General features: G+C 46.4%; 1 protein-coding gene across 4 annotated transcripts in view; it reads right to left on the reverse strand.

The window, feature by feature from the left end:
* VCL (vinculin) overlaps positions 1-15550 on the reverse strand; it is an 85536-nt gene extending 69986 nt beyond the window's left edge. For 2 of the 4 annotated variants that reach the window (XM_018569294.1, XM_018569293.1), the window contains exon 1: positions 307-541. In XM_018569294.1, the coding sequence (XP_018424796.1) occupies positions 307-474 (168 nt within the window). In that variant the 5' untranslated portion in view covers positions 475-541. Of the gene's footprint in view, positions 1-306; positions 542-12428; positions 12433-14395; positions 14421-15507 lie in introns of those variants that run through there. The other 2 variants (XM_018569290.1, XM_018569291.1) reach the window with 2 other exon arrangements.
* Positions 15551-15810: the final 260 nt, after the last annotated feature.

The raw sequence follows: 15810 nt of genomic DNA on the forward strand, positions 1-15810 counted from the left end.
CTACCATATAATGTATATTCTGGAGGGGGGGGGGGTCTACCATATAATATATACAATGTATATTCTTTACTGACATCACAGATATGTCAATTTCCCGGATCTAAGCACAGTGCAAGTTGACTGACCGGAGTTCAGATCCTAAAAACCCCAATGTACTGACAGATGAGATGTATTTGTGTTAGATGTGCATGAGTCTGCTTTGGTTACTAGCTCAATTAATACATTCAGCCAGTAACCACTTGCAGTCCGTCTTCGTTTGCCCCGCTCCAGCAGGCTTTCCCTCTGACAGTGATCACTGCCACTTACCCGGACTAGGTTGCTGACCGCCGCCTGCACAGCCGCTACAGGTGCGGTCAGCTCTGGGATGGCCTTGCCGTCTACCTCGCCTTCTTCATGCATGATGACAAGGTGGGAGATCTGCTGGGCCACCGGCTCCAGGATGCTCTCTATGGTCTTGGTGTGGAAGACAGGCATGGTGGCGGCTCTGTGGTCACTCAGTACTGAGAAGAAGCCTGACTGTCAGCTGGGAGCACCTCCACTATCCGCAGCCTGTGACTGTATGGAGGGTGTGTGCCTCCGTCTCCTCCGCCGGCCCTTCTACTATCGGGCTATGCCTGGCTCCACTCTCCGGACACTTCCACACAACACTCCCAACTCCAGTCTCTCCCCCGGCCGCTGCCTGACGTCTCCGCCGCCCCGCCTTCCCACGCACAAGGAGCCGGAGCGCTAGGTCCCGCCCTCCGCTGTCCCTTTCCTGCGATTCTATTGGATAGGGGAGCTGACAGTCGCCGCCGGTACGCTACTCCCGATCCTGGCCCGTGACGTCACGATGCGTGTTCGCCTTATAAGGAGAACCCTGGAAGCAAGAGAGGGATTCCTGGAGCCATGACGTCACCGCGGGAGAAGAGGACGAGGAATGTGAGGGGAAGCCAGACTGCAGGATCAGATGTTCCCAGGATGAGACCGCAAAAAGTGCAGGAAGAATAAATCTACCAGGAGGAACTCTGTACACTATGCACACTTTATAGTACTGAAGCAGCGTGTTTAAACTGAACTCTACACAGATGAATAAGTAGATATATTACATATATGGGGGCTTCTCACCCTCGCTGACAAAGGATTCGTAATTGTATCCATCCAGCCGTGAGATTTGCACACCTCTGCTACATAGCTCAGTCCTGGCCCACAGGGAAGAGACCTGATTTTTCTTTGCTGCAGTTAGGTAACACCTACAGGTCTTGTCCCTCACCCAGCCTGTGACTGGACAGTGAACAGAGAAGCAGCAAAGTGATGAGCTCATCTCTCTGCCCCCTTGCTTTCTCCTCCTATCAGCATGCTCCTTGCACTGCAGCACACCTGATTGGCTACTTCTGCTGCCTCTCTCTCCTAGTTGGAGCTCTGTTGTATAGGGATTGCAAGATAGTGATACCGGGTCAAAGTCAGATACTTGTATGAAAAATGTACATTTAAAGGAGAACTATGAGGTGAGTGCTTTTCACTCACCTCATAGTTCTAGCCGACCTGTGACAATGAGACTGTCACAGGTCGGCTCAGTAGATCGGGAGGTGGGCGAACACATACCGGGTTCGCTCACCTCTCGATCCTGTCACGGCTCTCTGCAGTGACAGGGGAGGGGCTGGATTCCCCTCTCCCCGCTCCGATCTGCCAGCGCTGACTGGCGGAACGGACGGGGGAGGGGGCGGGTACAGCTGGCTCTGCCTCTAGATAGGCAGAGCCAGCTGTCACTCACGCAGCTGGGCGGATCCCGTCATCTACGTCGGGATCCGCTCCGGCGTCTCAGTATACCGCGAGCATACTGAGCTTAGGGTAACGGGAGGACGCTAGTTTGTGTCCTCCCGTTACCCTAAGGAGAACTATGGGGAAAAACACTGACCCCATAGTTCTCCTTTAATGATGTGTCAATAATGTGTCTTTGGTATCAGCCTTTAAAGCTAAACTCCGAGATAAGCAAACATTGTCCAAATATAAGAGACGTGTATTCTTAGTGCCAATTTTAGTTGAGCCTGAGCATTTTCAGCCTTGATCCAATAGAAAGCTAGTTACTAGGAGGAGGAGACTGTTTCTTATTTACTGGAATCTTGGGGAGCTTTGTGCATTTCTGCCAGATCTGTGGATCAGTGTGAAACATTCCTTCTGCGCAGGCACTTCCTGTAATAAAGACCAGTCATTGCTGATCTCTCTTTTTGTGCACGGTGACTGGTCTTGTCTCCACCCCCTCCTGTCATTTTCTGCAGGCAGCCTGTAGTGGGTGGAGCCTACATGGCCCCTCCAACAGCTCTGCTCTCAGCACAGGCAATATGCAGCACAGTGATGATGTCAGTGCTACTTTTACAAGTAATATCTGTTTTTTAAAGGTATTTGTTATACACTATGTAGAAAGTTTTTGTGCCCGGAGTTCAGCTTTAACTGTAGCGTCTATATTTTCACACAGTCAAGATCAAAAGATGGATATAGTGCAATTCTTTTAAAAATGTGGCTCGGAAGGGGGGAATTTATCAAAACTGGAGCAGACAAAATCTGGAGCAGCTGTGCATGGCAACCAATCAGCCTTTATGTTCAGTTTAGGGTTCCCACACACCTTACGATAATCGCAGGAAATCCCGCGATCGTACAATTATCGTAAGGTGTGTGGAAGCCGTGCGACCTCTACTACTGTAAGGTCGCACGACTTTTAACTTACAAACATGTTCGAAAACCCGCCGAGCATCGTACGATGTTCGGCGGGTGTGTAACATGTCCGTAAGATAAAAGCTGGACCGGCCGGTGTGCGCAAGCGCACACTGCCCGTTCGGCATTGCGGTCATCGGAAGCCCGCCCCTCAGGGGGGCGCGGCTTGCGATCATCGCAAGTACGATCTGCCTGTCCAAGATGTGCAGATCGTACGTTTTTTTTAATTACCTTACAACCCTCGCAAGGCAAAAGTCTTGCGAGGGTAGTAAGGTGTGTGCCCAGCCTAAGATTTGAAAATGAAACAGAGACACTGATTGGTTGCCATGCACAGCTGCTCCAGATTTTGTCTGCTCCAGTTTTGATAAATTCCCCATGGCTTTCCCAACCATTGCGGCATTGGTGATGACTTGCAGTACACTGCAGATGTCCAGGATCTGTCCTGTGTGACAACCTCGGCAGTGTGCTGGAACTACAAATCCCACCATGACATGGCCTCTGGGAGTTATGCTTGTGGCTGTCAGTCTTGCAATGCCTCATGGGACTTGTAGTTCCACAGCGGCTTGAGTGCTGAGGTTTGCTTATCCCTGGTCTACACCTTGGGGGACACGTATGTGTTTTCAGTGACTACACAGATGGAAGAAGTCATTTCCTGTGTACATGGAAGGATTTCTTCATACGTGAACACTTGTGAAAGCAATAATTCCAGTCTTGCATCATCACTGAGCCCCATCACCCTCCCATGAGTGATTGTCACTCGTTTTCCTGAAGTATGACAGCGCTCAACAGGAAGGATCCCAATATTGTCAGTGGTGCCAGGTCACACCTGAGCGTTTTGTAGCTCGAAAAGGTACATAAGCCTTCTTGAGCAGAATGGTGCATTTTCTATGGGAGCGCCTGAAAAAGCACATAATGCGCATTTCTCGTGGAATGACGCACCCACCAGCCATCTGCTCCTCTTAGTAACTAGCTTTGCATTGGCTAAAACAAAAACACTCAATCCTGCAACAGAAAGCATAAACATTTTCTCATGTGTGATAGGGGGACAAAAACACAGTACTCATGTGTAAAACTAGTGAGCTGTGTAGAAGCATGAGTTAGATTGTGGACCGTTCAGGCAAGGCCCCTATATAAATGACAAGGTTGTAGTTGTTACCATACATGTAAACCCGCAGCACCATAGCACTGAGTCTGATAAAGCACTGTGTATTCTAACCAATTGTCACTTGTAAATAAAATACTTTTCTTTTTTCTTTTACCTTTGTTGCATCTCAGCACTGCTGATCCCCTGCAGCCACTTCCCGCCTACATCCAGCATTGGCTCCATGGCATTTCTTAGGATGGCTTTTCTGATGGTGACAACAGTGGGCCATGCCTGATGTGTTCTGAAAAGGTGTGGTCTCAATTAAAAGTTATGTGACAACCCTGGAAAAAGTATGAAACCCAAAGTCATAAATGAAGGCTTGAGCACAGATCCCCTCCTGATCAGAGCTGAAGGCGCCTGTGTGAAAGGGCCCCAAAAAATGTCAAGGAAGGTCCCATTTCCCCTCACTGCAATCCTGTAATGTCCAGAATGTCTGTTTTTCTGTTCATGTGGTTGGCTCTCTGCCTTACCAACAAGTCTGCACAGTACTTGAGGTCAAATGGCAGGCAGCCCCTGGCATGCTCGAGCTGCAGATGTATATGTCACCCAAAATGGGTGTAATAAATGATTAATGCGTGCATTGCATCATTTAAATGAATGGTCATTATGCACTGAATACACAAAAATCTAGTGCCTGTTGCATGTTTGGGGTTTTTTTTGCAGCACACAGTTGCATTATGCTGCTGCATTTTCATTTAGCCCTCGTTCACACCTGACCGTTTTGTAGGGCGTTCTACGCTCGACGAACGCTCTACAAAAACGGGCAAAAATATAAATTGCATTGTAGTCAATGCCCTCGCTCCCACCTTGCCGTATTTCCGCCCGTCCCTAACGCCCTACAAAACGGCCCACGCCTGAAAAGGTCCCGGGACTACTTTGGGCCGTTTTGTAGGGCGTTTTCCATTGGGATACAGCCAAGTAGCCTTTGGAATCGCGCAACTTTTTTACCGCGAAACGCGCATATTACAATACGCCTAGGTGTGAATGGGGCCTTAAAGAAGAACTCAGAGTAAAACTTACCCTTGTAGTGGTGCTACCCCCGTACTCAAGGGTTAAGTGCTTGTGGTGTCTAGGGGACCTAAATAAAACAGATACACTTACCTAGGCAACCTTGGCACTCCAGCTGGGGTGCACCCAGAAATCCCAACATGTCTCTGCCACTAGGACTCAGTCAGTCTTGCAGTGCCTCATGGGATTTGTAGTTCCACACCAGCTGGAGTGCTGAGGTTGCCTACCCCTGGTGTAAAAAGTCCTTTGATGAGTGCCACTTATGAACTTAAAGGAGAACTATGGGGTCAGGGCTTTTCCTCATAGTTCTCCGAAGGGTAACAGGAGGACACAAACTAGCGTCCTCCCGTTACCCAAAGCTCAGTATACCGCAAGCGGCAGATCGCGGTATACTGAGACGCCGCAGCTGAAACGAATCCTGACAATTATGTCTGGATCCGCCCAGCTGCGTGAGTGGCAGCTGGCTCTGCCTTTCTAGAGGCAGAGCCAGCTGTACTCGCCCCCTCCCCGTCCGTTCCGCCAGTCAGCGCTGGAGGATCAGAGCAGGGAGGGGAGAATCCAGTCACTCCACTGTCACGGCTCTCTGCAGTTACAGGATCGAGAAGTGAGCGAGCGCCGGTATGTGTTCGCTCACTTCCCGATCTACTGAGCCGACCTGTGACAGTTCCATGGTCACAGGTCGGCTCAGATTATGAGGCTGAGTCCAAAGCACTCACCTCAAAATCTCCTTTTAATAATTTCGAAGGGTGTCCATATACCCTTGGTCTGGTCATATAGTGTATAATGGGGTAGACAACCTCGGCACTCTAGCTCTAGTGAAACTAAATCCCATCATGCCTCTGGGAGTGGTGTCTGTGGCTGTCAGTCTTGCAATGCCTCATGGGACTTGTAGTTCCACTACAGCTGGAGTGCCAAGGTTGCCTACCCCTGGGGTATAATAGTATTAAGGTAGCATCTAATAATAACTTGCTAGTGAACTCTAAAAAGAGAAGCTAAAACAATGTGAGCCACCACACACCCACGTACTCTATATTCTTGGAGTGTGTACCAATATATTTTTGCATTAAGGAAGAACACACCACTGCGGTTTGGTAACCACTTCCTATTCATCAACTGATGTTCTTTACATCATAGGTTACCATTTCAAAGTGTCATATTTCTGGTGAAAAACAAATACATATCAACCATATGTAAAATACACATAGGGTCTATTTATGAATGTTTTCACCCAAGACTGACATAGGTGGTGAATGTTATGTGAATCTTGGGTGAAAACATTTATTAATAGATCACATGGTGATATTACTCACAGTTTGTAGACAATAATGGACTGAAATTGGCATATTGCCCCACCGAGGTAATACATCACTAGGAATGGGCTTCATATTCAGGTCCACCATGAGTTGGACACAAACCCAAGTGGATCTCAGTTTACTGAAATGGTGAATGATTTGGCCAGTTCACCCTCCTGCCAAATCTCGCAACCAAAGACGCCCTGCAACCTGTACAGTGCAATTGCTTGACTGGTGGCTGAGCCGTAAAGCATCACTGGTTGCTAGGAGGCAGCACCATAGCAACATCTGATGGTGTGCGGCCGCCAGTGTCTTAGCAACAACAACAAATCACCCCTTCTTACCTGAATCGCAGGCTTCTTCTCCCCACAGGCTCCTGGATATGTCTGTATTCAGCGTGGCTGTGTGCGGAGCCACATACAGCCGTGTCAATCATTCACAGGTCCGTAAATGAAAAGACTACCGCGACAGAGGGACTCCTAGATCTTATGACATCACCACACTTGTAGTCCAATGATGACTTCCTCCAGCTCCATAACAGAAGATCTTTACATTTGTATAAACCTTGGGCTGGTGGAATAGTCTGCAGGAGCCCAAGCATTGCACCTGAACAGGCTCCAATGCAATCAAAATTGATAAATGTGCATTTTGTATTATTAGTGTTGGTGCATTTATTTATTTATTTTTCGCAAAAGGTGGACTATGCTTTTAAATCAGGGGTGGGCTACTCTGGCCCTCCAGCTGTGCTTTACCTACAAATCCCATCATGCCTCAGCCTCTGGAAGTCACGTCTGTAACAATCAGTCTTGCAATGCCTCATGGGACTTGTAGTTCTACAATAGCGGGAGGGCCAGAGTTTCCCACCCCAACATTAAACTGTACAAGCTCATGCCGACATCCTGCATTGAGCTGATTTGGGACTGATGCAAATGGCTTGGAGCTCTCTGTGTAATGCTGCATAGTGTCCGGATGATATCAATGTATAAAATGATACGTATCTGATAGGACTTCAGTGACTGTTACTTCTTCATAACATTCTCAGATACTTGACTATCTCCCCTTATTTCTAGACTTTTCATCCTTCATCATCTGTTATTATGCAAAGCTACAAGTATTGTAAATATACTTATGTTTGTTCACTATATCAGCAAACAAACAAAGATAAAATTGAGAAAGTTACAGGATCCGTGGACAGTAAAACAAACCGCACATATCCTTAGGCCACTTTAATCTGACCTAACCGATCCCTCCCTGTGCAGAGATGAATACTTTCTGGGATCCCATGAGCCCAGCCTTGGTTGTTTGTTGACATCTGTATGGGGATCTATGGAGGTAGGGCAGGGGTGGGCGACTCCAGCCCTCCAGTTGTTGTGGAACTACAAGTCCCATGAGGCATTGCAAGACTCTGACAGCCACAGACATGACTGCCAGAGGCAGAGCGATTAAGGGATTTGTAGTCAAAAAGCGAAGCTGGATGGTGTTGACAACCCCTGAGGTAGAGGAACCATATAAAAGTCAATGGGGATTTAGTGCTGGTTCACACCTGACCGTTTTGTAGTGCGTCCTACGCTCGATGAACGCACTACAAAACGGACCAAAATGTAAAAATCATTGAAGTGAATGGTATAGTTCCCACCTGTCCGTATTTCCGTCCGTCCCGAACGCACTACAAAACACAGGAGCGGCCAAGAGATGGAGACATCCGCTGAGGATGTCAACAAAGAACAGAGGCTGGGCCCAGTTGGAACTCTGTAAGTATTAATCTGTGCACAGGGAGGGATCAGTTAGGTCAGCTTAAAGTGGCCTAAAGGATAAGTGCGCTTTGCATTAAAGTGCACTTATCCTTTAAGCTGGCAATACACATTAACCCTGCAGGCTAAACACAAGAAATCTATGGAATTCCCCCATCCACACTTAAAGGAGAACTATGGGGTCAGTGTTTTTCCCCATAGTTCTCCTTAGGGTAACGGGAGGACACAAACTAGCGTCCTCCCGTTCCCCTAAGCTCAGTATACCGCGAGCTACAGCTCGCGGTATACTGAGCTTAGGGGAACGGGAGGACGCTAGTTTGTGTCCTCCCGTTACCCTAAGCTCAGTATACCGCGAGCTACAGCTCGCGGTATACTGAGCTTAGGGGAACGGGAGGACGCTAGTTTGTGTCCTCCCGTTACCCTAAGCTCAGTATACCGCGAGCTACAGCTCGCGGTATACTGAGCTTAGGGGAACGGGAGGACGCTAGTTTGTGTCCTCCCGTTACCCTAAGCTCAGTATACCGCGAGCTACAGCTCGCGGTATACTGAGCTTAGGGGAACGGGAGGACGCTAGTTTGTGTCCTCCCGTTACCCTAAGGAGAACTATGGAGAAAAACACTGAACCCATAGTTCTCCTTTAACAGTGTGAATGGAGGAATCTTCCTGCCAGCCATTATGCGCACCGCTGTCAGAATACACAAACAGTGACTGCAGCCAAATACCACGCTTCTTTTTTTCAGTCCACTTTTCTGGAGCCGGATGATGCCAGCAGGGCCGCCTACAGAGCAAACTTTGGCTGATTCAGCATGAATTTGATCCATGTATGACCAGCTTTAGGGCATGTTCACACCAGCAGCTGCTCTCAACAGCACGGCTGCTGGTGTGCTTGTGCCCGTTCAGTGCCAATACACTTGATCGAGCCACATTGCACTGAAAGGGGGGTTCGAACTTCATTAAAATGTCACGTGACATTTCATTAGGTTTTATGGGCTCGTCGTGGTGCAATGCCGTTGTACCACGTCTCACTGCGAAGCACTTTAAAAAAAAAAGTACTGCATGCTTTGCTTTTTTTTAAGCACAGACCACTGGAATGCAGAGGTGTGAACTGTCACCATCCATGACAATGCAAATTTCCTTGTCATGCGTTCAGGCTGCGCTGGAAAAAAAACAGCCAGCACAGCCTGAATGCAGATGGTGCAAACAAGCCCGTAGTCATGTATCCTGATCTCTGGATTGAAGATGTATACAAAGTTTGAAGACTGTTCTATATGATGACATATGTGCCCCTTATTGTACATTACTAACAGATATTACTAGCAGCCCCAGCAGAATGGAGTAAGGAGGGGGGTGGAGGATTGTAGCTATATCTTACTACTCTTCCCTGATGATTTGCCTCTTGAAAAGGCCAGGGAGGGAGCTTCACAGACTGGAATTCAAACACAAACCACAAGAGATTAGAAAGTTCCAGCCAACTTCCTAATATGGGAGAAGAAATTCCTGCGGCAGCGATGAAGTGCAGCCTGCCAATCAGCAAAGCCAAAACTTCCAGCAATGGTGGACCACGGGTCTTTTTAAATGATCTGTTGTGTTAAAGGGTTAAATTATGATGACTAATTAAGAATGAGAACAACATTTCCTGTAATAAAACACTTTGAAGCTAAGGTGGTCAGAGGGGAACTTTATTTTAATCCAGAATGTATTTAGCGCCAACAGTTTGTGTAATGCTATACAAAATAAAGGGATACAAAACAGTAACAATACAATTCAAGGCAAGAGGTTTAGAAAGGCCCTGCTCATGTGAGCTTACAATCTAAAAGTAAGGTGACCAGATTTTTAAAATGAAATCCGGGGACATTCATTTAGCTTCTGACAGGCTGCGCTATTAGCGTAGCGGGAGCTACGCAAAATACGCAGCCAGCTTCCCGGCTATGCTAATAGAGGGCTCTGCAGGGTCTCAGGGAGGCTGTGCAGGATCTGCACAGTCCACCACAGAGACCATGCGGAACCCACCACAGATGCTGCACAGCACCCCTGAGACCCCGCAGAGCCCACCCTAGACCCTGCAGAGCCCCCCCGAGACCCTGCGGAGCCCACCAGAGAAACCCGCTGAGCCCACCATAGACCCTGCAGAGCCTGCAAAGCCCCCCTCAGAGCCCACCATCCTGCACAGCCCACCTGAGAACCCAGCTTTCCTGCTATGCTAATACGGAACATGTCAAAAGCTGGATACAGCATGTGCGCTGTATCCAGCGACTGACAGGTTATGCAAGAAGTCAAAAACATTAAGGAGTGGGGCAAATTTAGTTGTGGGGTGCCTGAATTTCGTCTTGCATAGGGCAGCCCGAAACCAAAATACACCGCTGCCCGTCTCCCACGCTGTCAGAAGCTGCATACAGTGTGTGCCAGTTACTTATTAAACCGGAGCGTGTGCTGTATGCTGCTTCTGAGAAGATACGCTATTAGTGTTTACCCAGATAGCAAACAATTGAGCTGCAAGTTTGAAAATGACTTGCTAAACTATTGCAGACTTGCCAAGCTTCACAATTGTGTTGCACAATTACAGCAAGTCTGCATTGCAAGTCTGCAGATCAACGTGCTTTTCAAAAGTGCTGTACACTTGCAGAGCTCTTGCTAAGACCTGCAGGACTCTTGCTGTAGACTTGCCAAGCAAATTTGCTACAAATTCAAAAAGTGTCAACTAGAACTTGAGCTGCGAGTGTTCTGCAAGTCTACAACTTGCCAGGAATGTGTGCAGCAACTTAACAAGAATTACAATTGAACCCTGCCAGAAGTTTGTGGCAAGTTATCCTTGCTATCCGGGTTCTAGCAGTCTGCAGGGTCTCAAGGAGTTGTGCAGAGTCTGTGGTGGTGGTGGTGCTGCAGAGTCAACCAAAGACCCCACAGAGCCCACCACAGATCCTGCACAGCCCACCTGAGACTTTCAGGTGGGCTGTGCAGAATCTATGCTGGGCTCCGCAGGGTCCCTTTAACAGCAGTGTGATTCTCTTACCTGCCTCTGCTGCCCGCTGCTGGACCTGGCCTCCTTCTCCACCGGACCACTGGTGCTGCGGGCACCCGGCCTCCTTCACCGCCCGACTGGCACTTCCGGATCCCTTCCTCCTCAACGCCCAACCAGCGATTTGGGACCGGCTTCTTCCTTCGACCCACGGGAATCTGGACCGCCCCCCGACGGGGATCCGGATCCACCCCTTCTGCTGCTCCTCCTTGCCTTCACCTTCTCTTCCTCTTCCTGCTCAATTAGGCAGCCGAGGCTCATCGGTGGATCCAGGGATCAGGTGAGTATAAAAAAAAATACATTTTTTTTAAATGTTATGTTCCTGGGGACATTTCCGGGGACATAATTTGTTCGGGGATGGTCTCCTCAATCTAGGGACTCTCCCCGGAAATCAGGGACAAATGGTCACCCTATCTAAAAGGGAAGGACCGGTGATACACAGGTACAGGTAGTAACAGTGTGGGCATGATTCTATGTGTGAGGTATATCGTTGTGGGGAATCTATGTTTAAAAACTAAAAATACATTTCTATTTCTATATTGAATTTCAAGAAGTTCTATCCCACTCCTAATAACCACATCCATCTAGAAGTTTCTAAAGTTAAACACAATTTTACTCAGCCCTGTGAATATGCACTTCCTTGTGTTACAACTTTCACAGAGCCTGCCTTCTGAACTACAACTTACAGCGGAACTTTACACTCAAACATCAAATTCTACCAATGCATCCCTCTATGTATGATGATTAGTAATAACATCGACATGTCAGGTGTAAAATGTTGTGATTGTGAAATACACTTGCAGAGCATTCACTTCCTGCTTTGAAAGGCAAAATGACTTCAGTTTGGCAAAGCAATGCACACTGGGATTGCCTTGTCATCAGCAGAGCATTGCAGAGAAATCTCCTCTGTAATGTCAGTAGATCTCTTGGAAAGGCATTTTCTTCCCCTGAGTTGATGTGCATGGTCACATGTCCTAGTCACATGTGGCAGAAATCCAGGAAGTAAAGGGAGATCTAGTAATCTGCACTTAGTAAACATGACCACTGTCAGAAGACTGGGGAGGAAAAGAGAAATAAGGTATACAAAGAATACAAAGCTGGCAATTATCTAGAAGTATGTGTTTGTAGATTGTCATTACTAAACATTTCTAAAGGTGTGTTTGTTGTTATTTTAAATATATTGGTAAAGGTCTGCTTTAATTTCTGAATATAACATTATCATTGCATGCTGAAAGTAATGCATGATAGGATATGTAGTCTTGAGAAATTAAGATTATATCACATCAAACCGCAGGGAAAAAGACGCAAAGCACACTGGGAATCCAGGAAGTTGTTAATATTGATGTGTAGATGAAAGGCAGCACTCACTACATAAAAGGGATTTTTCAAGTAAGCTTTGATTGCATTATCAAAAACAACTATTACAATTACAAGTATTTATATAGCGCCAACATATCCTGCAGTGCTGCACAATAATTTAGACAAGACAAGTAAGAAACACTGACAACTCTAGTATGTATTCCTATTACACTGCTGATGTCAGGATAGCATATGCTGGGACTTCACAGCTCCTTTCATTTCCTCTTTGATACTTAGTGGACTTTGATCTGGAGTGTGCATGAAGCCAGTGAAGTCTGAAAAGTTTGAACTCCCATGACAGTCCATGTTCCAGATAGTGAACATAGGATCCTGAAGAAGAGTTAGAACCAAGTTCTCATTGTTGTTTTTGCCCTGGGGCAGACCCCACACCCTTCTTTTCTTCTCTTTCTCCAATCACTGGCCAAATCTGGCCGCCTTCACCTCTGTAACATCAGCAAAATACAGCCCTTCTTAATCAATGAAACCACAAATCTACTAATCCACTCACTTGCAAGTCCCTCCTCATTGGCCTACCTTTACACAGGCTATCCCCCTTCAATCTATCATAAATGCTGCTGCCAGACTCATTCACCTTACCAATCACTCAATGTCTGCAACCTCCCTCTGCCAATCCCTCCACTGGCTTCCAATTGCCTAAAGAATGACATTCTTAAAGTCTAACAACCATTTACTAAGCCATCGACAACTCTGCCTCCGGCTATATCTCCAACCTCCTTTCAAAGTCTTTTTCGCTCCTCTCAAGACCTCTCTAGCTCCCTTGTGACCTCTTCCCATGCTCACCTCCAGGACTTCTCCAGAGTCTCTCCCATCCTCTGGAACTCCCTACCTGTCAGGCTACCTTCTACTCTCTCTGCCTTTAGGCGATCCCTAAAGGCTGATCTCTTCAGGAAAGCTTATCCCACCTCAGCCTAACCACTGAACTATCACTTTCCCCAAACAACTCATCTACACACAGCTATCACCTTTTGTATCACTTGCCCTCCCTTTCAGATGGTAAGCTCTCATGGGCAGGGCCCTCCTAACCATCTTGTCTTGTATTGTCAATATAATGTCTCCCTTTATATTGTAAAGCACTGTGCACATTGTTGATGCTATATAAATCCTGTATAATTATAGTAATCTCCACATAACCTTTTTTCCTGGCTTACCTCATGTCGGCATATTGCGGGTCATCTCCGACCCCTTGACACCCTCAGGACTACTCCTAGCAAGAAGATAAAAGGTGACTATTCACTGAAACAACTGTCCTTTTTTTGTTTGCGCTTTAGGCCACTTCCTGTTATCCTTGTTTTCAGTATATTTGGACAAAAAGTGGGGTTTCAGGAAGACTGACAAGCGGTTTGTGTTGCCAAATGGTCCAAGGCAAGGGATGGTGGCTTCACCTAGAGTGCTTTCTTCTTAGATTAAGTCAGCCTACACCAAACAACTTATCTCCTCTGGCTGTAGTGCAAGCTCATTCTACAAGAGGAGGCTTGGCATCATAGACTTCCAATGCCAAAGTGTCAGAGGAAGATATCTGCAAGACGGCCAAGTGGACTCCCTCAAACACTTTTGTGCGCCATTACAAGCTAGACGTGTCAGCGACTTGGCTGGCTTGATTTGGAATATCGGTCCTTTCTGCAGCCCTAGTGCAATAAATCCTTTTGCAGCATGTTTTTTGTTGTCTTGGTTTGATTTATTTCTTCTCTCCCTATTGTGGGTTCGCTGGTTACATCCCTCAGTATAATGACATGAAGGAGTCAGGAATATGGAAAAATTGTTATCCAGTTCTTACCGTAATTTTTCGTTCCTGGCTCATCCTCATGTCAGCATACGTTCCCTCTCTGGTGTCCTTTCACTAGCTTTGTTATTGAACAGTTGTTTCTGTGGATAGTCGCTTTTTATTTTCTTTCTATGGTTGGTCCTGGGGGGTCAAGGGGGCAGAGATGAGGGCACAGTATGCTGACATTAGGATGAGCCTGGAACATGGAAAATTGTTATCCGATTCTTACGGTAATTTTCCGTTCCTGGGTCATCCTCAGGTCGACATACATTCCCTCCCTGGTGTCCTTTGCTAGCTTTGTTAGTAAATAGTTGCTTCTGTGGGTGCCTTGTATCTTCTTGCTAGGGGTGGTACTGGGGGGGGGTCAAGGGAGGAGCAATAAGATGCAGTATGCTAACATGAAGATAAGCCAGGAAATTTACAGTAAGAAATGGATAACAATTTTCCATAATCTTCTCTCTTTTACTTTCTCTTGCACCCATGTGTAGTTGGTATATGGTTTCACTCTTCTGGCACAGCACATACCTCAATCAAGATATACCCTTATATTGTTTCCTTGGGGGAAGATTTCCATTACAAATATATTGTCACACTTGGTCTTTCTGTATTCAGGAAGTTACAAGACGTTCTTCCCATGGGATATATCAGTATGTAGATTATGTCACGTTTTCACGTTGTAATAAGAGCTGCTGTGGCTTGCATTGTATACACTGCAATGTATTTATTCTTCTTCCATCTGTTATGCATTTGTTGGTCCTCTTAAACAATAAATGAAGATTCAATCATCATTGTTTCTATATATTTCTGCTGGTGATGACAAGGAAATGTAAAAATAAAAAAAACCCTAACATTTCTTGCTACATGCTTTGTTCATCACACAGTTTCCATGTTATTGTCTAATGTACATGTTATATTGTGTCTGCTCAGTTTTAGGTCTGGGCTGTGTTTGCCATAATAGAGGAAGAGACAGCCTGGTCTCTTGCTGCTGAGCGGAAATTGTTCATCAGATAATAGCCAAAGTCTGCTTCATATTACCGTGGAATTGTGTAAGAACAGTACTCAAGTGCTGTACAGCATCACACTTCCGTAAATTTCAATGGCTAAAGGCAAGACACCACAAGCCATGCACTGATGTCAGCATAGTCTTCCAAGCTATCTTCAATCGGGACCCATGGGCTCATATACCATATGATTGGTATAAGTAAAAGTAGAGGCTACAGCTGAGGCTTTTCTGGAGAAACAAAAGTAACAGGAGGGTTGACATGGTATCTGCTCTTTGGCTAGAATGTTCCTTTTCAAAGATTTAATTGAAGTACGAGTGCACTGTGAACACAATCACTGTACTGTCTTACAACATAGTAAGCAGAGCATGTATAAGAAACAGGCATCTACAGCTATCTCAATGTACTATGAGGCACTGGCTGGGGGGCTTGTGCAGAAATGTCACCTGAGATTATCACCTACACACTGTGAGGGGCTCCAGGCTTGATGACCGATATGGACTTGTTGTTTTCTCAGAATCTTAAAGTAGTATTAAGCTCTCAAACTTTTTTCAGTAATGAATCCAGATCAAACAAATATAAATTGCCCACCAAAGCACTGCTTTACATTTTTGCACAAACACTTACAATCATCTTGTTTCTGAACAGCTGCTTTCAAGTCTCTCAGCTCAGCTTCCCTAAACTTCCTGTACAAGATCACAAAGGACAGTAAATACGCCAGTAACCGTTCATCTACTAGCTTGGAGAAGGGAGGAGAGTAGCTTGTTT

The sequence above is a fragment of the Nanorana parkeri genome, unplaced genomic scaffold (genome assembly GCF_000935625.1).
Source record: "Nanorana parkeri isolate BGI_ZX_2015 unplaced genomic scaffold, ASM93562v1 scaffold1318, whole genome shotgun sequence".
NCBI classification, from domain to species: Eukaryota; Metazoa; Chordata; class Amphibia; order Anura; family Dicroglossidae; genus Nanorana; species Nanorana parkeri.